Source organism: Equus przewalskii, chromosome 14 (assembly GCF_037783145.1).
Source record: "Equus przewalskii isolate Varuska chromosome 14, EquPr2, whole genome shotgun sequence".
NCBI classification, from domain to species: Eukaryota; Metazoa; Chordata; class Mammalia; order Perissodactyla; family Equidae; genus Equus; species Equus przewalskii.
Genome location: NC_091844.1, coordinates 524,463 through 548,496, shown reverse-complemented (window position 1 = coordinate 548,496; position 24,034 = coordinate 524,463). Strand labels below are relative to the sequence as shown.

At 54.1% G+C, this 24,034-nt stretch overlaps 1 protein-coding gene across 3 annotated transcripts in view; it reads left to right on the top strand.

Moving 5' to 3' along the window:
• SH3RF3 (SH3 domain containing ring finger 3) overlaps window positions 1–19,570 on the top strand; it is a 345,250-nt gene extending 325,680 nt beyond the window's left edge. For all 3 annotated transcript variants that reach the window (XM_070571921.1, XM_070571922.1, XM_070571923.1), the window contains 2 exons: window positions 6,996–7,330; window positions 16,450–19,570. In XM_070571921.1, the coding sequence (XP_070428022.1) occupies window positions 6,996–7,330; window positions 16,450–16,618 (504 nt within the window). In that variant the 3' untranslated portion in view covers window positions 16,619–19,570. The remainder of the gene's footprint in view (window positions 1–6,995; window positions 7,331–16,449) is intronic.
• Window positions 19,571–24,034: the final 4,464 nt, after the last annotated feature.

Here is a 24,034-nt window from a genome sequence, read left to right as displayed (position 1 = left end):
ATGAGCGCTCTGACAGGCCATGGCTTTGAGTGGCCCTTTGCCCATCTCTAACAGGAGGAGTTCCCAAAGACAACATCCAGACAGAAAGCTTCCAAGTGCAGCTTGCTGGCCCAGAGCCAGGCTCAGCAAACATAAGGATGCACTGTGTCCTCTGGTTTTTATTCTGAACACCTAAGGGCTCCTTAAAGCCCCCGCATTATTTGTCATGCCAAACTCGTGTGGATCAGACCTCTGACCGTGTTTCAGTCTCACCAGCGCTTTCCTAGATGTACAGCTGTGGGTCGTTCTAAAGGCTGCAGTGTCACCCAGAATGTTGATGTCATTCAACAGATCACTAATGGCTCAGAATTAACATAGGGTTTGGCACAATGCCAGAGTTGGAAACAAAAAGGAGTCTGCCACCGTCCCACGGGCACAGAGCGCGTTCTTGTGGCTGCTGCCCAGCAGGACAGCTTCAAGCCTACCTCTCTTCACCTCCTGTCTCCAGCTGGCAGGAGCTGGTGTCACCTTCCCTCTAAACTCTTGGTCACCATCACCATCGCCGTCCGTGGCCCCGCGGTCCCGCTCGGGCTCCTCAGAAGCACTGCAACATCAGTGGCTGCATCCTGTTGACCTGCCACCCTGGAGTCCCTCGCTTCCCTGCTCCCTGCCCTTCCCACCACCTCTGCCTCCAACACTGCTCCTGGCAGCTCCCAGTGTCTACCCAGCAGACTTCAAGCTCCTGGGTTGGGCCCTAAGGCCACCAGCATGTGCTGTCCACCTGCCTGTCTCACCACACCGGGCGCCATGGACCGTCTTCTGACTGGATCTGCTCCTTCCACGCCTGATCCCTTCCCTGTGCCGCATCACCCACCAGCCACCCCTGTTCACGATGCCCAGATCAGCCCAGCTCTCAAGGCCACCCCATCTGCCCCCTCCTATAAGATCACCTCCTTCTCTACAAGCTAATTAAGAGCAAAAATTCTCTCTGGTTCATCACATCTAGTACCATTATGTTCAACGCGACAGGTTGCAGCTTTTTCCTTTCTTATGTTTCCTCTCTTAAATTAAAAAGAAATACATGTTAGACATAATAATTCCATCATTACAAAAGTGCATAACAACAGCTAAATTCTGCCCAAGCCTCCCTCCTGTCCTTGCTCACCCCTGTAGCCAATATTAATGGTCTGTGGGGAATATTTCTATGCTTTCTCCAGACAGTCTGCAGATACTCCCAGGTCCCTGAGTGTCAACACATGAACTGAATGTGACCCATGGCCACTGTCTCCTGGGTCTCAGCTCATGCAAATGTCATTGTGTGCACCTGGCAAAGTGAAACTGTGTGATAATGCTTGAACCTTTGTTCTCAAGGCTAATGAGTTCTCAGCTACCCTTCTGACGTTGAAAAGAGCGAGTACCCCTCTGCCTGTGCCACCCGTGTGGGATCCTGCAAGTCAAGGGCGTCCTGGCTTCCAGGGCTAAGCCTTGCAAATCAGGTCCGCGTCTGTGTGCTGCCGCCACATCTGGCCAGTGTTCACTGTGCGCCTGGCCAATATTTTAGATGTTGCCCTAAGCAAAAACGAATTGAGAAGGTAAATCTGTTTGAGGGCACTGGTCCCGTGGCCACCTCTTTCAGCATGGGTTAATGAAGGAGACAGCCTGATAAGAATGGGGCACTTATTGGTCACATTTACAGGTTTACGTCATTTTAGTTAAGTGAATTGTATCCCTGAAAGATTTAATGTCACATTTTATAAATCAAATTCTATCCCTTTGGCTTCTTATAATTTCAGAGACCATTTTCCATAATTTTCAATTGCCTTTTAACTGGCAACAGTTCTTAATTTAAGCTTTAAATTTCTTTTTCCTTTTTCCAAGCTGTTATACAATGCTCTATGAAACAATTAAGACCCCTGGGAAACCTCTATCTCAATCATAACAGAAAAACTATTATTTCATTATTTGCAAAATGTTTTACGGTTTTCCTATAATGAATGAACATCTTCAAATATCTCTTTTTAATATTAGATTTCCAGATGATTCTTTAAAGGTAGGGCATGACTTTATTTCAGGGTGTGTGTGTGTATGTGTGAGAGTTTGTGTCTATAAGTTTGAGCGTGTGTGCATATAAGTGTGTGTGGGTGTGTCTATAAACGTGAGTGTGTGTGTCTACAAGTATGAGAGTGTATCTGTAAGTGTGAGTGTGTGTGCACACATAGCTTTTCTTCGTGTAACCTTCGAGCTCTTCCTTCTGCACATGCTGCTCCGTGTGCCTGCTGAGGAAGGCTGTCAGGTCTGGGTGTGTATCTTCTGGAATGCCCCTGTGTCGTGCCTGCAGTCCTTTGCCGGTGCATGTCCCTCTGCTGGTGGCCTGCCCTACTCGCTGAGCTGTTGCTCACACATCGGCCCTGGCCGCTCAAAGTGTGACTGGGGCCAACGGCCTCCCCTGGGAGCTGCTGAATGGCTCGAGCCCACAGCTGGGCCTGTCTCTCCAGTGCACTGAGCGCTCTAAAGCACTGCTTTGAAACCCATCTTGTCTCCGGGCCTGGGGACTAACAACAAACCATGGTGCCTTCCCAAAACGCTTTATCACCTTCCCAAAAAGCTCATCCCTCTTTGTGTCTCTACCTCACTGTGTGTGGTCTTCCAAACCCACTTCGCTTCTAAGGCATCACTTGCTGGGTTCTGTATCAGAATCACTTTTTTGTCCCCATTTCAGACCTACTGAGTCAGAATCTTTGAGGGGTCCTTGTGTCAGCCTCTCCCAAAGCAAAGCAAGGGTTAATGGTGAGACATCACGTTGTAGAGATGAATCAATTTTATTCATTGAACAAAAAAGTATTGGGAGCTCACCAGGTTGTAGGTGTTTTGCAAAAACTTAAAAATAGGCAAACACGTCATAAAAACAGCAACATCAAATATTTGTGAGATGCTTTAATAGTTTAAAAAGCACTCTTGTATTTGTCATCTTAACAACTTGGTGAGGCAAACAGTGCCCGAGCGGCTGGATTCAGAGTGCACAGCTGGAGTGGTGCGAGCTCAGGCGGGTGCGCTGAGCGGGGAGCTGCCCAGCACGTCACAGAGGAGGGCTATCCTCGGGGGCAGCAGGAGCCTCACGCTCATTTTGGGTGAAAGCAGGAGGTGAGGGCGCCTTTCTCTGCAGAGGTGCCTCCTCCTATGGCAGGACTTGTGAGAGAGGGAGGCATTCTGTTCCCACAGCTCCGTCTGTTTGGGGTCCTCTGGCAAGGCTGAAATGACTGGACCTTGGCCGTTCAAAGGGTTGTGGGGATGGAAAGCGACCCCTCCCCTGGAGAGGGGAATTTAAACCACGGATGGAGGCAGCAGGATGCTGGCAGGAAAGTTGTGTAGGAAAGCAGCGACCCCCTAAAACTTGTATGGGAAAAAATGACCCCTGAAACGTAACGGGGACATCACTCTTGGCATTTTCCCAGGCTCATGATGGTCCCTAATTTGGTCCTGGTCCCAGAGAAACCCAGCAAATCCATCCATCCTTTACATAAACTCCTAGCGCACGTTGACCCCAAACTGCATCCTCTGAAACCTCTTATTTTCTTATTGTCTCATGGGGCTGCCCCATGATCGACCAGTGAGCCTGTTCCTGACACCCCCAAAGTTCCCATTAGCTGACTCTTAGCTGCATCACACAGAACAGGATGGCCCCCAGGGGAAGTGCTTGGAACGCCCGCCCCCGTCCTCCGGGAGTTCCCTGTGCACCGTGATTGCTGGCACACTGACTGTCACAGCAGTTTGTCAGAACTGGGTGCTCACGACATTAGCAGAGTTCTGTCATGGACAGCAGACCTTTTGGAGAACGTTTTCCAGCCATGATATCAGTGTTTGTCGAAGTGAAATTAAAATGATGATCGGTTATATTTAAGCATGCAGATCTGAGACAGGAAAATTATCCATCACGCCCACGTGCCTCTTTCCAAACACGCACCCAGGCTGTACTTCACTGCAGACATGCTGAGTGGCCCAGTGGCTTTTCCCTGTCTCAGCTCACTGCACACCCCGTTGAGGCTCGGCCCATGGTGCCAGGGCTTTCTGTCCTGCGGCAGCACCTTGCAAGAAAGCCTTTGTTGATTGATTGAATCTGTCCTTTCCTCATGAGGCAGAAGGGCACCCCGTAGGGACCATGGGGGCTCCCGTGCTGGCTGAGCTCACTTCCTTCAGGGTTGTTCGTCCAGGACATTGAGTGCCTGCTGTCTTCCAGGCACCAGGCTAGGCACTGGGATCCTGCAGAGAGCAGCATGGAATGCTGGCCTCAGCGCTTCTGTTCTGGAGGGAGAAGGGGAGGGAATGGGAAGCACCCTTGCCCATCTAGGGAGGAGCAGTAGGGCTGAAGAAGGGGAACCTGGTGGGGAGCGTGCTGGCAGGAAGCGAAGGCAGGTGGTGACCTCTGGGACTCCGAGGTGGGCTCTGACGGCCGGGCCCAGAGGGCCCTGACCCTTAGGCACCCTTCACACCCACTGCATCCTCCCACCTCCGGGCCCTCCCTGTGGTCCCAGGAGACCATCGTCGTGAGGAGCCAGACACACACTACCAACTCCCTGGTGGTCGCACAAGCCTCAGCTACTTTAGGGACTCGGAGGCCCTGAGGCCACTTCTGAGCCAGCTGCGTGACGCCCCCTGGTGGCCGAATGACTGAGCTCCCTAGGTGTGCTCCACGCGCATCTTCCTCGTGGACGTGGAATAGGGCTGACTGGGCAAGGTGAACAGACAAGGCTGCCCTGAGCCCACCTGCTCCCCACCCAGCTGGGACTCACTCCAGCCAGCCTCTTCTCATGGTGGGCGGTATTTAGGACATCTGCTTCCATCCTTTCTAGCAGTATCAGTGCTGGGAGAAGAGAAAAACACATGGACTCATTCATAACAAAGTGTTACTGACTCAGCCTAAGCAGCTGCCTGTCCCTCAATGTGTGCCTTTTATGGGGGTTTCAGCACCACTCGCCTGCCCAGTGGTTCCACTCACACAGATGAGGAAGGCGGGAAGAGAAACCTCCCATCTCCCCACCTCCGGGTCCACCCAGCCCTGTGACCACAGCAGACTCTTGAGTGGGCATCGCTGACCTAGTGACTATCGTTTCAGACTTCCATGCACTGCCACCATCTCACACCATGTCTCCATGTCCCCCTGCCACCTAGCTTCCGTTGAACATTAGAAAACTAGCTTCCAGTGAAGCCCTGAACGTGTCCAGGTTCCAGGGCAGGTACATGGTTATCAAAGCACCTCTCTGTGTGTGTACACTCTTCCACACACACACATCGCTCATACACACAGTGCACTCACATGTACGCAACTCTCATGCACACACACACACGGACGAGCCTCAAGTGGATATGATTCTTTTCTCTCATACCTGGCGTTTTCTTAGCGTGTCAGTGGCAACATTTTAAGCATTTCCATGTGACTACCACAGGCCGTTGCGGAAGGCAGCTGAGGCTGGGATGCCCACTCATCACCATCCTGCACAGCATGCAGGGCAGGCAGAGATGGTGGTGGATCCTGGGCCAGGCCCCCTAGGGACACTGCCTAGTCCTTATCTGGGTTGGTGTTGCCACCCAGCCAAACTGTCAGTTATTCCTGCAAGCCTGCTCCGAGCCCCACAACGCGAGACTGAGGAGAGGAGCTGTAGTGCATCTCTGAGAAGTCTGGGCCCCTTCTGAGCTGTGCTGATCCCCTCAGGACCCAGGCCAGGCAGGCGGGCTCCGCGTCCATCCCGCCTCTGAAAGGGGTCTGACGACCGTGTCTGCAGTTTTTGTACCTGCCCTCCAGCCCAGCACTGCTTCTTGCCTGCCTTGTTTGCTGGAGCTGAAAGGCCTGGACCAACCTCCCAGACTTGGGCCTCAGTCTTCAGGGACAAGGATTCTCTGCCTGGATTGTATATCAAGCCCAATAAATTAAGCGCATCTATTTTTTTTAAAGTGCAGTTAAAAAGAAAAAATAGAGGGAGCCAAGAGAGTACAGAATCTGGGACATCAGATGAAGATGCTGTGCTGGTCGTCCTGCCTGCAGGTGGCCATTTGAGATGGGGAGAATCACCATGAGAACTGGGCCTGGGTGATGGACCTGGAGACGGGTCTGGACGTCCTCGTGCGTGGCGTTGAAACAGGCCTCCTGACTGCGAGGGCAGCTCCTTTAAGCTATTTTCGTTGTCTTGGGTGTGAGGGTCATGGCCCGTGTGCTGTCACATCCTGTACAGCCCTTTCTCGTGAGGTAAGGAAGCCGCCGGCCTGCTGGGTGAAGAGGTTGTACCAGGATATTTCCCAGTGAGGGGCTTCAGGGTGGGAGGGGAAGCCACCGTCGTCACCCAGGGGCTGCCCGCAGCTCTGGGACGAGCGCTCCTCCCTGTCCAGCAAATTGCTGTCCCAGGATTAGACGAGATGCTCGCAGGCACACACACAAAGGCACACACACAAACGCAGGCACAAGCACACTCCGGGTTCCCTGTGTGCAGCAAAGCATTCTGTGCCGAGGAGACGTGGCGTCCGGTGCTGCCCGGGGGCTCCAGGTGGTGCTGTGCCCGGGACCCATGACCTTTGGCTCTGGAACCCAGGGTTGGGCAGCTAATCTCAGGAAGCCTAATGGAGAAGGATTAGCCCCCACCTGCAAAGTCCACTTGGAAAAACTGGGGCAGGAGAAACCCAGTTATGCTGACTGCTGGTTCCTTTGACACAGCAAATGACGGTGCCAGGCTGGGACACGGTCCTGCGATGCGGAGCGGGGTGTTTGGGACCGCCCCTCGCAGCATCCACTCCTGGGAATGGCACTTTCCACCGGCCTGACCCAGGGCCTCCTGGGTCTGCTTTGAGCACTTCTGCCAGGTTTGGGGAAGGAAGGAAAACTTTCGGTCTTAGTTTTGTTTTCTTCCTCTAACCAGATGAACAAAATTTTGTTTAAAGTTTCCAAACAGGATTATCCTTTCCCCTCTCGCTAACAACAAGGTCATTTAGAAGCATTAGCCCATTGATTTTAACTTTGCATGTCTCTCCAGAAAGAGAAGAAGAGCGGGCTGCTGAAACTTCTAGCTGGGGCGTCCACCAAGAAGAAGTCTCGCTCCCCGCCGTCCATCTCTCCGACCCACGACCCCCAGGTGGCAGTGGATGCCACTCTCCAGGGCGCATTGGGGCCCGAAGTGTCCTCGCGGTCCATCCATGGCAGGGCAGGGTCCTGCCCCATAGAGAGTGAGATGCAGGGGGCGATGGGGATGGAGCCACTGCACAGAAAGGCGGGCTCCTTGGATCTGAACTTCTCCTCATCCCCTTCCCGGCAAGCACCTCTCTCCATGGCCGCCATCCGGCCCGAGGCCAAGCCGTTGCCTAGAGAGAGGTAAGTGGGAGGTGGGTGTCCATCCTCTGGGACCTTGGTGTGGGTTGGTCTCTGTGGTCTGGAGCCACTTTTGGGGAACCGGGACAATGGGGATTTCCCAAGGATTAAATTTACCAGACATCCCTTACTATCCACATCTACTCAACTCCTGAGCTTGGACGGTGAGCATCAGATAAAAGGAGTTTGCAGGTGAACGGGAGCATATTTCATGTTCTGAATCCATCGGGGTCCTGAGTTTGGGATTTAGAAAGGATCATCAGGAAATGTGGCAGAACTGACAGGGTACTAAGCCCAAAGAGCGAGTGAAGGGGTAGCGAAAGGACTGTGTCCCCTCAGCGCTGGGGGCACCCTGGAGTGGACCTGGGCTGAGTGCCCGTGGGCTTGTGTGCCCCACCCAGGGAGCAGCTTTTGTTGAGGCTCGGCCTACTCTGACATCTTAGAATTATACAACCTTACCCCAAAGTTGGCTTCAAGGGTGTATAGTCTGTTGGCTTGAACAATATGAAATTGCTAATATTCATGGTTTTTTGTGGGTTTTTTTGTTTTTTTGTGGGGTTTTTTTCCCCAAAACTAACAATTTCATAGAGTTTAGCCTAGAGTTTTACAGATCAGGAATCAATCCAACCGAGGCGATGTGACCCAGCTAGGAGTTTCACAGGTCAGAGGTGGGTTGGCCCATTAGTCCTTAGGGAGCTCCGAGTAAGGGCCAGAATGCTCTGCAGAGAGAGGGGCTGGTGTCAGATTAGGACAGCGGGGAAGCAGTTTCCTGCCTAAATTCCTTCTCGTTGGAACGCGGCTTAACTAGTAAAAAGGTGAGCAGGCTCACGAGGAAACAGTCCTGGTGCTTCTGCCTGGCCACACTGACTGCCAGCCAGCTCTGCTGCATGTCTCCCGGTGCCTGTGGCCTGAAAAGGCCACCACTGTCCTGAGCATCTGCTAGGTCCAGCGCCATGTCCAGGCTGGTAGAGGCTCCACCTTGATCAGGGTCAGACACATTTTCTGTCAAGGGCCAGGTAGTAAATATTGCAGATGTTGCCATGGTCTCTGTCACAACTACTCACCTCAGCTGTTACAGCGTTAAGGCAACCATAGACAATACAGAAACAGTGGGCCTGGTATTCCAGTAACACTTGACTTGTGGACACGGACATTTAAATGTCATATGGTTTTCTCGTCATGGAAATATGCTTCTTCTTTTGATTTCTTTTTGAACCATTTAAAGTGCAACAACATTAGCTCTCAGACCACATGAGTTAGCCGCAGGCCACAGTTTGCCAAGCCCTGGCCTTGATGATGGCCTTCGAGCTGAGCCAATGGGGTGGCGTTGAGACCCAGGGTCGCTGAGAGAACAACTCTCTCTGCAGGCTGGTGGAGGGACACTGGGCCAGCGCTCACGGCTTTCTGATAAACAGGTAAAGTGTAAGTCCGTATGTATGCCCGCTTTTACCTCAGGGCCGATGCTCAGAACACTCAGCAATTGCTGTGATTCTGGCCATGACGATCCAGGACGGCCATGCTGTGCATGCCGCTAAGCATCTGCTAGCGTTTCTTATGTGTATTCTCTCAGGGAATCCTCCCAAGAAGCTGTGAATTCACTGTCCTCGTTTTATAGATGAGGACACTGAGGGTTCGTAAAAGGCCAAGTACCTTGCTCAAGGTCACACAGCTAGTTAGCTGCCAAGCCAGGGACTGAACTGAGGGCTTTCCAACCCCCAGACCTGGCTCTGAGCCCCTGAGTGAGGTGCACGGTCAGCATTCACCCAGTGCACTCACCTGGTCCACAGAGGGTCTGGGCATCTTCAGCTTATACCCAGTCGGAACACGTCACACCCCTGCCAGGGCGTCAGCCTCTGCTTCTGGATCCTCCACGGCGGATCAGCACGCACTGTCTGGCTGAGGTGCACCTGCAAGCCCCCCCGGTCAGGGCTGGGCCCGTTACAGGGAAGTGCTTTGCCCACAGCAAGTCCCCACGCCCCTTAGAAGACTGGATTCATACTACACACACCATACACCACACACACAAACACACACCACACCACACACACGCATAAATACACACCACACACACACCCCACATACTACACACACACCACATACATCACACACATAAACACAGGCACACACCACACACACACACCACACATCACATACTACACACACCACATACATCACACACATAAACATACACCACACACACAATAACACACACCACATACATCACACACATAAACACATACCACACACACACATAACCATACACCACACACATAAATAAACACCACACACACCACACATCAGATGCTACACACACACCACATATATCACACACATAAACACACACACACTATACAGCACACGCACCACACATACGTAAACACACACCACATCATATACCACACACACCACACACTGAAACACACACCACACTACACACACACCAAACACACCACATACATTACACACATAAACATACCACACACCACACACATAAACACACAACCACATACATCACACACATGACACACACAAACACACACCACACACATAAACACACAACACACACAACACACGCATAAACACAAAACCACATACATCACACACACATATGACACACACGTAAATACACACCACACACACCCACCACACACCACACCCACCACACACTCTCTGTCTCTCCCCCAGCCCCACTTCCCTTCCCAAGGGAGCCCCCTCCAACCTTGGGCAGCTCTTCCATTCCAGGACCTTCTTACTTCCATGGGGTCATGCCCTAGCTGCCTTTGAGTTCTGAATGTGAGTCCCTCCTCCCCAGGTCACAGAGAGGGTGGCTCCTGAGAATGACAGACTTCTAGATATTTCTAACCTGCTCCCATGTCTCCCCTAGGTTTCTGTCCTTTCCCAGATCCCTCAACTTTCAAACTCTTCAGTAAAAGATCTTAAAAGACCCTACTCTGAAAAATCATGGCTGTCTATGATTCACTAGAAAATTCATGGAATTACTCCCACGCTCTGAATCTTTCATCTAATCACGGGGTTATTATACCCAGAGATTCGTGGTGCCCTCCTTGTTCCCAGCACAGCTCATGAGTGATGAGAGTTTTCCAAACACAGCCTGAAATCAAGCGACTGCCTAATGAGCCCCAGGACGCCACCTGCCGTTGCCCAGTGCCGCCCGCAGGTCTCTCGCGTCTGGGCGCAGGCAGGTGGGAGCTGAGGACGTGGCAGTGGGAAGCCTTCCTCCTCAGGTGGGTGGCCCCAGACAGCACTGGACCTGGGCTCTGCAGGCTTGTCCACAAACTCACCTCACAGCCGAGGGGAGCAGTTGCAGCGGGAAGCCCTGCCCCGGAGGCCCCGGGCATGCCTCGAGCCCCACGTGTCTGAGGATGCCTGCTGTGGGCAAGGCCACTTTGCGATGGCGAGGTGGGAACTAGTGAAGGATGGGCGGAGCCTCAGACTCCAGGTTTCCAGCACCACATGCCGATCAGTGGCCCTCCCTCTGGCTGGCCCAGCCTGGGCTTTGGGCGCCTCCTGTGTACAGACTCCCTGGGGTGTAAACGTTTCTTCCAGAGGATTTGAGAGGACAGAGGAGTGCTCTCCCATCTGCTCTGAGGAAGGAAGTTCAGGTTGCACGGTGCTGTGGTGGGATGCCACCCAGAAGAGCAACGTGGGGAAGGTCCCCAGCTGGGGTGGCCCGGCCTGCACGTCAGCTCCCTGGAGGCCCCATTCCAGACACCTGTAAGAGCCAAGCCCACACCATGATGTGTAGGCGAAGTGCAAGTATCGTCCCTCCCTAGCCTAACTCTTGGGCAGTCTGCACATACTCACGCCTTGTTGACAGTGTGCAGGAAGCCAAGTTTCTGGAAGTTTCTTGGGTAACTCACAATAGGGGTGTAGTTATGGGACCAGGTAAAACTGTCTAATGCCCTGTCTCCCCGGCAAGGGTATGCAGACCTGGGACAGGTCTGGCTGAGTTCTCAGGCCAGCCGCCCCCATCCTCTGGATGCCTGCCTCCTCACTCCCGGCAATAGTGCAGAGTGGCTCTGAGCAATAGGCACACTTATCAGCCATTTCACCCCAAACAAGTGTCTTCGTTTCTTTGGGTCCCAGTGCCCCCACATATAAAATGGGGATGATAATACCTGCCTGATAGTTACAGTATTTGTAAAACACCTAGATTAATACCTGGAAAATTATGAATGCATAATAAACAGACACAACGATAACAGTAATACATGAAATGATGTGTATAATAATATTATATGATATAACATATACAATAATGATAAGATGATATGATGATGCCTCCAGTGCTGCCTGGTACGCTCTCCTTCCTTTTGATCAGCACAGTCTTTTTTCCCATATGTTCACACACTCAGTCTATCCATCCTCACCTCTTGCTGACCTGTAAGTTGTTTGGCTTTGCTAGGATTTAAAAGTTTTTTTCTTTGATGTTTTATGTGTCTTCTTGGGCAGAATAATGGCTCCAAAAGATGTATAGGCCTTAATCCCCAAACACTGTGACTGTGTCACCCTACATGGCGAAGAGGCATTAAGGCTGCAGATGGAATAAAGGTTGCTAACCAGCTGACTCCAAATGGAGAGACGATCCCAGAGTATGCGGGCAGTCCCAGTGTGACCGCTAGTGTCCTCATAATAGAATAAGGAGGCCAAAGAGAAAGTCAAAGTGACACCACGTGAGGACTCAGCCGTCCTCACTGTCTTTGAAGATGGAGGAAGAGGCCTCCAGCCCAGGAGTGCGGGCAGCTTCTAGGAGCTGGGAAAGGCTAGGGAATGCCTGCTGCCCCGTGGCCTCCAGAAGGGATGCGGCCCTGCCGAGACCTTGAGTTCAGCCTGTGAGCCTGTCTTGGACGTCTGACTTAGAGAACGGCAGGATGAGAAATTTGTGCTGTATCAGGCCCAAAGTTTGTGGAAATTTGTTACAGGCCAATAGGCAACTAATACTCGTGTTGATATTAGAGTTCACTGTCCAGGATATAGATGTATCATTATCACTTCCAAGTTCCTGGTGGACACTGTTCTGTGATGACCACATTCCACCAGCTCGGAGAGCACGCCTCCTCAGCTGTGCTGAAGCAAGTGCTGTGAAAAACCCACCACCCAGAGCGTCCCCTCGTGACCCCATCATCAGGGAGGGGAGCAGATGACACAGGAGGAGAACGCTCCAGACCTCACACAGAAAGCAAATTGCAATAAGCAGTGGTAAGAATTCACTCTGATTTTGAGCCTTTTGCTTCCCCCAAGTCTTATGTCTGAAAAGTAGCTTGGTTGACAGACCCTTAACACAGCAGAGAGCAGTCTCTTACTGATTTACGACATCACAATCATGACACAGGAGTAGCTGCCGTCCTTAACTCTTCAACTGGTCTTTGTGTCTATAACAGGGAGTATCAGATACTTCATGCAGCAGGAAGTCGGAATGATCAGAGTCTTGGAATGATCCGGACAGAAACGTAGAATGTGCGTTCATATGCACTCAACCCACATTACCCATCTGGACTCATTAAATCATTGAATTGCTCAGAAGCACCAAATTGCTTTTTTCCCCCTAACAAATTACATTTTTAAAGTTGCTTGTTTGTTTCACATCTGGCAGTTGAGGCAAAAGCCAAAACTTGTGTTCGGAGTCTGAGAAATCATCACACTCTTTGCCTTTTTTTCCCTGGGGAATTGAGAGAAGGAGGCAGATGCTTGGAGAGGAGGTGGAGGACGGCAGAAAGCCACAAGTAGGACCAACACTGGTCTTGGTGGTCCTACGCACAGCCCGAGTGCTGGGCTGTGGGAATGGCACGGTCTGTGTGAGGGCTGGCTGATCTCACAGGCCGCTGCTGTGTCCCCACAGCCATCTGTCCTCCTGCAGGAGTTGCCGGCAGGCAGCTGGGCTGGGGGCAGGGCAGGAGTTACGCTTTCCTTCCTCTCCTCCTCCATACCCCAAATGCCAGCATCTGGCACCCGGGGACAGTGGTGGAGACTGGCCCAACACTCCTGCACCTGCAGCCATTCCAAGACACTTAGGGCGCCTAGCCAGCCATGCTTTCTGGGCAGCAGGACGCTGCATGCCTGCCAGGTGGGCCTCAGGAGCCACCTGCCTCTCTGCCCTGCTCTCACTGCCTGGGGCCAGTTGGGGCCGTGAGCTCCCCAGGTCTGGGCCTGGTCTTCTCCACCTGTGCGTCATCCCGAGCCCCAGCGCCAACCCCGGCTGCCCAAAACCATGGGTTCTCTGCCCCAGCCTCTACAGGCTGGCCCCACAGGCCCTGGGAGCAGGTGGGGCTGAGGAGGGGTGAGGTCTCCCTCAGCACCCCAATGGTCAGATACCGGCGTGCAGATGTTCACCCTAGGATTTGTTGCAAATCCACATTCTCTGGCCCCTTCCCCCAGAGCCACTCAAATAGGTCCAGGATGGAGCCCAGGAACCTGACCCAGGGCCCTGAAGCCAATGGGCGAAGTTTGAGAAATCTGACTTAGGAGCTCTTTTCTTTATAATGAATGTCCTAGTTTCTTAAAGCCCAGGATATCCTGGGTCAGAGCGCCACAGGCAGAGCCCCTTGAGAGCCCTCAGCACAGCCCGCTGCCAGGACCCCTGGATGCTCTCCTTCAGGGGCCCTTCGTCTGGCTGTGGCCGATGAGGGGAGGCAGGGACCGGGGACAGGCTCTCACAGCCAGCTGGGAGCCCACAGAAGACTGAGGGTAAAGTGTTCTCCCATCTTCTCCACCCAGCTAGTGGGCCAGGACCACAGCCTGGGCACTGCCAGGGCAGAGGGGAACAGCAAGGCCGCCTCAGGGTGGCCCCTGATACAGGTCAGCCCAGGCGCAGGCCCGCCGCCCACACAGTCTGTCAGGGTCCTTCTCCCCATCAGGGCTGCAGCCCTCTTCCATATGAAGGAATGACAGAGACTCTACCCTTCAAGCCACTAGCCCCCTCCCAGGTCCCCAGCCTCCCCTCCAGCATGTGCTAACAGGAGAGTTACTGAGCTGCTGCTGTGTGCAGGCCTCTTCCTGGCACTGAGCACAAGCAGAGAGGAGGAGCAAGTCCCTGCGTCGTCAGGGGCTCGCCTGATGGGGTGGGAGACCTGCAGTAAGTGCAGTAAGTAGGTGCTGGCCGGGCCTGCGAGGGTAGGAGTGCTCCGGGGACATGCAGGGCAGGGCAGGCTTGAGGTGGCTGTGACAGGGAAGGGCTTTCAGGGCAGAGGGAGCAGCCAGCGCAGGATCCCTGACCGGGGCATCAGGGCCGCAGCAGGGGGAGGTCAAGCAGCACAGAGGTGCTCCGAGGGCACTGGGAACACAGACGACTTTTCCCAGCTTTGGCCTCTACTCTGAGAGATGGGAAACCACTGGCTCGTTCTAAACAAAGGAGTGCGGTGATCTCCACCTTGTGTTTTCGCTTGTGTGGCTGCTGAGTGGACAGCAGGCAAAAGAGGAGAGAGGGTAAAGCAAGGAGCCCAAGAGAGGCAAGTGCTGGGACCCTGGACGGCCCGTGGGAGACTGCTGGGGAGATCATGTGGGGAGACGGTGTCAGGAGACCATGGTGGGTGAAAGCGTGGGTCGTGGTGAGAGCGTGGTGGGGAAGACCCTGTGGGGGCGGAGCGTGGTGGGGGGAGATAGAAGTGGGGGAGAGCGTGGTGGGGGGAGAGTGTGGGAGGAGATAGAGGTGGGGGAGAGTGTGGTGGTGGAGCCTGTGGGAGGAGATAGAGGTGGGGGAGAGCGTGGTGGGGGAGCGTGTGGGGGGAGATAGAGGTGGGGGAGAGTGTGGTGGTGGAGCGTGTGGGGGGAGATAGAGGTGGGGGAGAGCGTGGTGGGGGAGCGTGTGGGGGGAGACTGTAGTGAGGGAGAGCTTGGGGGGGGGAGACCCTGGGGAGAGACCGTGCAGGGTGACGGTGGCGAGGTCGCGGGCATGGGTCAGAGAACTGCTGGCTGCACCCTCTCCCAGGCGTCCCTTGGGGACATTGTCCGGGCCATCGCGGAGTCGTTACTGAGCGCCTGGGCCCCGCCGGCCAACCGTGCCACCTCGGCCCTGGCCCTCGGGCGCTCGGGGTTTTCCTGGAGTGAGACAGCCACGCCCGGCCCGCCGCCAGCCCGCCCGCCTTGGCGCCTGGCAGGGGCAGGTCCGCTCTGCCTGCAGCGCACAGGCCCCTGCGGGTCCCTTCAGGGGGCGCTGGGCGGCCGGTGGCCCGGTGCTGGCTCAGAGGGCTGCTCTTTGGAGGGCCCCTCGAGGCCTCCCCTGGGGGCTGTCAGGCCTGCCCTGTGCTGGCCCGCGGGCTCTGGATCCTTGACAAGGTGCTGGCCTAGGGTCAGGCCCTCCTCTCAGACCCGGGGAGCCTGGCGCCCCCACCTCCGGGACCTGCCTTGGCCCAGAGGGGCCCTGGGGGTCTGTGCCTGCGGGGAGCCCGGCCGCAGCGCCCCTTGGCCTCGGCCACAGGAGGACTCCTGTCTCTGGGTGGATTTTGTGTCCCGTTGATCTGAAATGGGGACTCTGCGGAGGCCTCCGAGGCTGCGGGGAAGGCCCAGGCTTGGCAGGAGGGAGATGCGTGAGAACTCGGCCTCGCTCCGGCGCTAAGGCCACAACAGCTGGTGATTTTGCCGCACATGTAAATAGAGTGACCGTTTACCAACAGGGGTCCAAGTGCCCTCCCACGCGCTGTGGGACAGCTAACCCAGAGGTGTCCTCACCTGCCTGGCCTCAGGAGGTGAGGACAGCCAGTCTAGGGTTGTGCACCCAGGACTGGACAGAGCGAGGACATGGCCAGCGTCCTGCCCTTGCCCGACACCCACCCCTGGGGAGGCTGCCGTCCGCGGTGGGCTGGAGGCAGGGGGAGACCCACACGGAGGGGCTGCAGCATGGGCACAAGTGTTCCAGCTGCATAGATGGGTGTCCAAAAGGACACCAAAGGGAAAAATTATTTAAAAAAAATTTTTTTTAATTAAAACATTTTGGAAAAATTAAAAATAAAGATAAGTAGAAGTTTTTTTAAGTGGTAGCCCTGAATTACAACAGTTTACATCAGAGGGAGAAGGAAAAGGAGAAGGAAGAGAGAAACCCTGCAGGCAGCCTGGCGAGGGCAGGCCTATCCGGGTCGGGCTCACCCACCTCCCGTGTGTCCCCCCAGGTACCGCGTGGTGGTCTCCTACCCACCACAGAGCGCGGCGGAGATCGAGCTGAAGGAGGGGGATGTCGTGTTTGTGCACAAGAAGCGCGAGGACGGCTGGTACCAGGGGACGCTGCAGAGCACCGGCCGCACTGGCCTCTTCCCAGGCAGCTTCGTGGAGAGCTTCTGAGGACGCGCCCCGCCCGCACACTGGGCGCCGAGCCGGGAGTCGCGGCACGAGGAGGGGGAGCTGCTGCGTCAGGGGCCCAGGCCCTTCCCAGGCACCGGGGGCCCCTGGGTGGGGTGGGAGCTCCTGGCCTGGAGGTTGTGCTTTTGCCCAAACCCCCAACTGAGCACACCCTGGGTTCGCCAGTGGAACGCCTCCCTCTCTGTGAACTGTAAAGAGATGTCTGAAAAGGGAAGAAGATGCTGATGCGGCTGATGGCGGCTGTGACGTCCCACAGAGCTGCTGTGCTCTTGGCGCCTCTTGGGCCAGGCTGGAAGCTCTGGCAGGACTGGGGACAGGGCCCAGAGCTCCTGGAGAACGTCTTTGCCCGCTGCCCCGGGCTTCCTGTGGGGTCGCGTGGCTCCATCACCTCTCTATATACCTCAGTCACCTGCCGCCTGGCTCCTCAGCCCAGGGTGTTCCTGGCACAGGGGCCGTCACCGGCACAGTCCTGGGAAAGCCCCACGCAGCTCCCGTGGGGCGTGGGTCCACTGGCTTTGTCTCCTGCCGGTGTTTAAGCAGCGTTTGTGTTTCGCCACCACTGTCCCTTTGCATTGCTTCTTTCTTACATCTTTTTAATGCACAGCTGTTAGACTTTATATATTTCTAATAGGCCATACATTCCCTATTTTTCACACATCTGGTGCTGCCTTTTTGTAAAACTAGTAATGACTCGGTTGAGCTTGAAGCAGAGATGTCTGAGGAGACATCAAATGGGCAGAATTTTCACATGTGCCGCATGAATCCTGGAGAAGTCTTAAAGCCCACGTGCTCCCCTCACAGTGTCGGCTAGTGCTCCACGGAGTAAGAGGGAGTCCATTAGGTGGTTGGAGGAAGTTTGGAAAAAGCTGATTTCTTTAAAACGTACCAAAGCCCCATGCTCTGTCTAGACAGTGATAATTATTACTCAAGGACTGGAAACATTTTGAGGGAAGGTCACTATAATTGCCTTTTGTGTGGCAGTTAAAAGAACATGAAGGTCGACCCCAGCCTAGGAAGGCAGAATTTTCCTTTTATTGCTTTAGAGAGAATGACTACAATTAGCATTATCAGCATATGGTTTCCCACTATCAAAATGTACAGTTTTTACCGCAGTTCAGATTTGTCACCTTGTGAAGGTTCTGTCCTTTTTCTTTTTTTTTTTTATAAGTAACTCCTCCTCCATGACGCAGTGCAAACTTTGGTCTGGACGCTAGACGCAGTGGGGTTAACAGGGGTTTGAGGCGTCGCTGCAGACTCGCATGGCCCCAGGAGCTGGGAAGGAGAGACAAGGAGGAGGCCACTCGGGCCGGGGACCCTCGGCCCCCCGCGTGGAGTCCATGGAATGACCTCCCGAGCCCAGCTGCTCGCGCCCCACAGCGCTGGCGGGAGGAGCCCTATCCCAAGCGGCCTCTTTCTCAAGAGACCCACACCTTAGGAACGCATTCTCATCAGTTCAGAGTCACAATTTGTAAATCCTCTCTCTGTATTTTTACAAAACCACTCAGGTTTAAATTAGGCTGAATAAATTTGGTAACATAGAATCTCGCTGGTTTTTACGGATTCAACAGAATCCAGAAACCTGGTCCCTGGCCTGGCGTGATGCCTTTGAAGTACGAACGCCAGTTTTCAGAGTCCTACTGGGATGTGACTTGGCTGTTTGTTACTGCCAGGTGGCTACCACACTGTGGGATCATGCCTAAAGAAAGGCTCTTTTTCTCTCTCCAGATGATAACAGATTTAACAGACTCGAGAAATTTGTTCTGAATCAAAGTCCAGGTTAAACATAAGGAGCCCTGTGCGCTGAGTTAATGACAAGCAGAAGATAGGCATTTGCCATTGGTTGGCACATTAGCTGCCTACCAAGCATAAAAATCGTGTGCATGTTTAAAGTCATGTCCTCACCAAAAACACGCACAGATTAGCACACTGAGTGAGACACATGTTCTCCGGTGAAACCAGAACTAACTCAAATCCCCAGATACAAGGAAAGTCTCTTTATTTTCAACAACGGCAGTTACCAAGCAACAGAGCATACTAACTTAGACCTCCTTTTCTCTCCCAGCTGTCGCCCGCATGGTGCTCATGGTGGGTGGGAATTGCTGAGCAGCCTGGGGACCGTGGTGAGGGGGCCCCCTGGGGCCCAGCACCCGCTGAGCAGAGAGCTGGGGCAAGAGACCAGGCATCTTTGTGAGGCATCAGCTGGCCCTCTCGTGGCAGTGTCAGGGGTGGGCGTGTACTGCCTCGGGAGGGAAAGTGATGCCATAGGCCTGGCCAACGCCAGGGCATCCTCTCGTGCAGGGCTCCTGGAGCTAGTGCCCAACTCCCAGAGAGCAGGGACGTGCACGACCAGCCGCTGTGCTCTAGGCTGAGTGTTTTCAAACACGTTCAGTCAGACTCGTCAGCCTTCAGGACCATTTAACACCCAGACGAGAGCAGCAGCAGAATTAGACCCTTCCTTCAGGCCATCTTGCCTGGAAGAACACACTCTTTGGGATCCTAAGATGAAACCAACACTTGCCGGAAACCCTCACGGTCCCTCCTGGTCCAGGGACTTAGACACCTTGTTGGTGCCGTGGCGTTTGGATGCCAAGGTGACTTGCTTTGAGAAGCACGTAGAGTTCACAGCCACCACTGAGTGAGGTCAGTGGACACTGAGGTGACAGGGACATTCAGGCCACCAAAAGGCCACAGGAGCAGAATGGGGAGATGGTAGGCAAGCACTTCCCCGGCAGCCTCTCAGTGTGAATGCCGGGCGCTGGTGCCCCAAACAAACTCAGCCGAGTGGCTGGGAAATTGTACTTTGCACAGTTCACCCCCGCCCCATGTTTTTGTTATACACAAATGTCAGTGTGTGATTTTGGAAGAATTGACAGTGATAACAAACTGTGATGCCTGTGCTTCTGAGTCCTTAAATAAAAATGAACGTGGAGAGGCCCTGCGTCTGGACGGTGGGAGCAGTGAGACGGGTGCCGAGGCGGGGAGGCCTGAGCAGAAACACCCGGCTGGGTAGGATCAGAACCAGGCAGGCACCATCCCATGTCTCCACAGGCCAGCCTGTTGGCTCAGACACCTGCCACCTCTGAGGGCTTCCACGTGGGGGACACAGGGTCGGTGTCAGGATGGTGGGCTGCCGAGAGCCATGGCCAGCACATCCCAGAGATCTGCTGGCTGGGTGCAAGGCCTGAGTCACAGGCTGGCCAGGCTTGAGACCGTGGAGGCCCTCTAGCTCCCCACCAGGGGCTCATTTGCCAGGGAGGGGAGGGTAACCTCTGCAGACGACTCACTTCCTTTCTTGTGGAAAAATGTCTTCTGTCAAAGTTATTCAAGTCCCTGTCAACCAAGAGTGCCTGGTGTTGACCTACCTGACCACACTCACGACCCTGCCCTTGTATGCCTGGCCCTCCGGGCGCCTGAGCCATGAGGAGATATTTTCTGGAGCATGGGGTGGAGGGTACCTGGAATCCACCACCAGGAGGGACCTCAGGAGGCCACTGACCTCCAGAAAGGTGGGCCTGTCCCAAGTCAGCCAGCTGGACAGACCCTGATGGAGGCCTGCCCCACAGACCTGAAACACGTCAGAGTGTCTCCTGAAACAGGCTGACTATCCTGCATACACTTGAGCCAAAGGAGCTCAGCAAAGAGCCGTTTTGCTCTTCTAGGAAAGTGAAGTGAGCTTGTCTAAGATTAAGTAGCACAGTGTGGGGTGTACGGGGGAGAGGGTAGAGGCCCAGCACTACGGGAAGGAGGCACACTGCTGCTCACTGGCATCTCCCAACAGGCGTGGGCTCTTGTCCTCATCTGCTAGGTGAGCAATCAAGGCTACAAGAGGCTAAATGAATTGCCTCAGAGCACACAGCTCAGTGGAACGCCAAACTCGAGTCTACTTAGCCAACTCTAAAAGCTGGGTGCTAAACCCATGCCCTTCTATAGAAATACTATGTCAAGCATGACTGCGTGGGAAGAGAGGGCCAGAGGACACGTAGGCAGTTCACTGCCCATCACAATCTGTGAGGACAGGGTGCGGTGGCCAGTGCAGCCAAACCAGCTGGGCAGGGACAGCCTGGCTACGGCATTAGATATGGCAACCCCTCAAGGCCTGGTGCCATTTTACCTTCAAAGCATGAAACTACTCCCAGTGGTCTAATGCGTGCTCACTAAGCAAGCAGTACCAATTTCCCTTCTCGGGGCTAACACCCACAGGCAGAACCGCGTGCTAGGCAGGGCAGCTCGACTGCTCCGCTCGTGTCGCAGAGACGTTCTTCTTGTCCACCAGTGAGCTGCGGCTCCAGTTGAGGCCTCAGTCCCTGTGAATTCTGTGAGCAGGAGATGCATCTCTGCCAGTAACTGACAGGTGGCGTGTCTGCACTGGTTGCACGTTGGGTCTTCTTTCCCAGGGGAGACGCTCAGCAGGCCGGCCCTTCATTTAGACTTCCCCATGAAGAGCCATGCTGGGCGCTGCAGGGAGGGAGAGGGCAACCGGCTCTCAGCGGGCCTCCGAGACAACACACGACTGGCTGGGAGTGAGGCAGGCTAATCTGGGAGGAGCGCCTGCACAGAGCCTTGTGAGTGTTCACGGAAGAGGGCGCAGGCCTGCTGGAGGCCTCGGTGAGTCTCTCTCTAGTGTGCTCTTCTAAAAGGGGGAGGCCAGTGTCTAGGGGCTCTCCAAATGGGGGACTGAGATACCATCCCAGATCTTTATTTATGAGGTATTTTCACAAATATTATCTGACTTCATCCTCACAACATCCCTGAGGTGTGGTCTTTATCATTCCCAATTTATAGATAAGAAATAGAGACTCTGAGAAGTTTGTTATTAGCGCTGGCTTAAAGGAATGGCAGAACCAGGGCTTCTGACTTCCAGTCTCTGGCTTTCTCTTGAATGCAGCAGAAATCCTCAAATGATGGTTCTGGCAGCCAGCACTCACTCTCTGTCAGCACTAAATCCCTCATGAGGTGGGCACTGTTGTCAGATGCTTCATAGGTAGAGAAACGGAGGCAGCACGAGGCCGGGTATGTGGTTAGGCCCACACGTGCATACACAGCGAGGCTGGGCCTCACACCTGATGCCAGGAGGAGTCATGCTTGGCTCCCGGTGCGGGAGCTGTGGACGATTGTTCGCCAGAGCGGCCAGCTCTGAGCCGTACCTCAGGAAGCCCGACCGGGGCCTACACTACAGGGAACAAGGACTAGAGCCTCACCAGTCCCTTCCACCACTGAGATTGCTGTCTCTCCTTGTGCTCAGACCCTGCATGTCGGGGGAGAACACAGCATCCCCTCACAAAGCCTGTGCTGCTCAGACGAAGCTGCTGAGGCCCAGAGGCCCTCCCCCCGCAGCCAGCTCCAGCCCCGGCCCTGCCAGAGCCCGTGGCCATCTCTCTGGGTCTTGTCAAGATCTTTGTTATTTGAACGTGTTGCTGGAGTTCTCTTCTCATTTCCTCTTGTCCTTGCAAGTAGTTCCTTAATATCTCAAAGGAGGCCACACCTGGCCACCCACAAGGGAGTGCATCTTGGTCCTGTGAGCCGGAGTTGCTAGGCTCAGATCTAGCTGTTGTCGCCCAACATTTGAGGCTGGCCCTGCCATGCCGAGGCCTGTCATTGGGTCTCCCCTGAACTAGTCCTGTGCTCTGTCAGGCTACACCAAGATCAGCTGGTGTGCTAAGGAGTAAATCCCAGATACCCAGAAATTTGTGACAGTGTCATTAGTCAGGGCCCTGTCATTTGAAAATGTCAAAAAACCTGCTAGAATAAGTGAAATGGGGAAATTCTTGACTCAAGTAATTGAAAAGCTGAGGGTGGTCATCTGAGATATGTGGAAATGATGGGGGTGGTTCTGGTTGTTACAATGACTGGGGAAATTACCCACATTTTGCTCGTGGGGATTGGGCATATTGAGCATCCTGCAATGTGTGGAATAACCCCACACAGTGAAGAGCATCCTGCTTGAAGTGCCCACAGCGTATCCACTAAGAAACTGGTTAAGGTATATTTTACTTCGGGCACAGCTGCATCTGGGTGCTTACATGCTATTCTCGAGTATTGTCTGCTTTGCTCCATGTTGGCTCCTTTTTCAGGCAAGCTCTCCCTACATCAAGGCAATATTGTCACCAGCAGGTTTAGGATAACCAACATCTTAGCCGTCACCACAGGAAGAGAGCTTCTCTTTCTCAGTGGTCCCAGTCAAAGTCCTGGGATCCAAAACCCGTGGACTCCACTGGTTCAGCCTGGGTCCATGTTAATCTCCCTAACTTGGCCTTTGTGGACAGAAGACAGGAATATGCTGACTGAAGGGGTCTGAGATAAAGGCTGTCCCTAAGCTGTCACCGGCCCAAACCACATGGTTGAGAGTGAAGATGAGAGGACACCCGCATAGTGCTGGTAGCACAATGGAAGGAGATATGACTGGTCAGGTAAGAACAGCAAATGCCCAGCCCTCAGGGCTGCTTCCCCTCAAGACACGGCCCCCAGAAACCCCCCAGCAAAGGCTGAGAAGTTGGACCATCAGATGGTCACCATACCATATTTATGAAGATGAGATATGAAAACCAGATCTGAAAAAGTTCCACAGGAAACATTCACGGACTTGGACACAATTATGAATATGGAGAAGAAGTCTTAGTTTAGAGGAAGTCTTCTTTCTCAATGTCCTAAAAAATGGAGCCAGATAGAAGCCAGGATGTAGGAAGGCAGTGTTGTGGAGGAAAGCCACCCGTCCACGCTCCGTCAATGGCTCCAGGCTGCATCCACCCGTTCACTGGAGAACGCACGTTGATAGAGCATGCACACATGCCGGGCTGGCCCGACAGACATGGCAGGAGGGCGGAATTGGCGATCAGGAAAGGAAGGCTGGCTTTGAATGAGTAACTGCAAACCTGGGAAGCACAGTGCTTGAGGGGAGCAGGCTTGGTCAGCCCCTGGCAGAGGGATCCAGCCCACTCATGGACCACATTCACGCTGTCTTCTGCTTGGAGATTCTGGGCAAGAGTGGGCAGTGTCAATGGAGTAGGCAAGGAGTGCACTCCTGCCCAGGAAAGAGGTAGGCTCATTTCTGCCAGGAGAAACCTGAGGATGGGCCCCATCTCGTAAGGTCGTGTAAGGACATTTGCTACGTCTGTGCGTCGTCTCCCTCCCCTCTTACCTGTACTCATTCACCCAACAGCTGTTTCCTAAGACTCCTTATGCCAGGCCCAACATCACAGAGACAATGGAGGCAGGGTGGCCCTGCCCGAGGTGCTGGAGCCCCTGCAGCTTCTGCCTGGTGGGGTCCTGGCCAGTCAGTCAGAAGGTACTGTGCTCGGTGCTGTAGACATGGGGTAAATGAGTTCAGGTGCCTGGAATGGTTTGCTGCACAAAAAAGGCCCCAGCCTGAGCGGCATGCATAACAGACATTCGTGGCCTCAC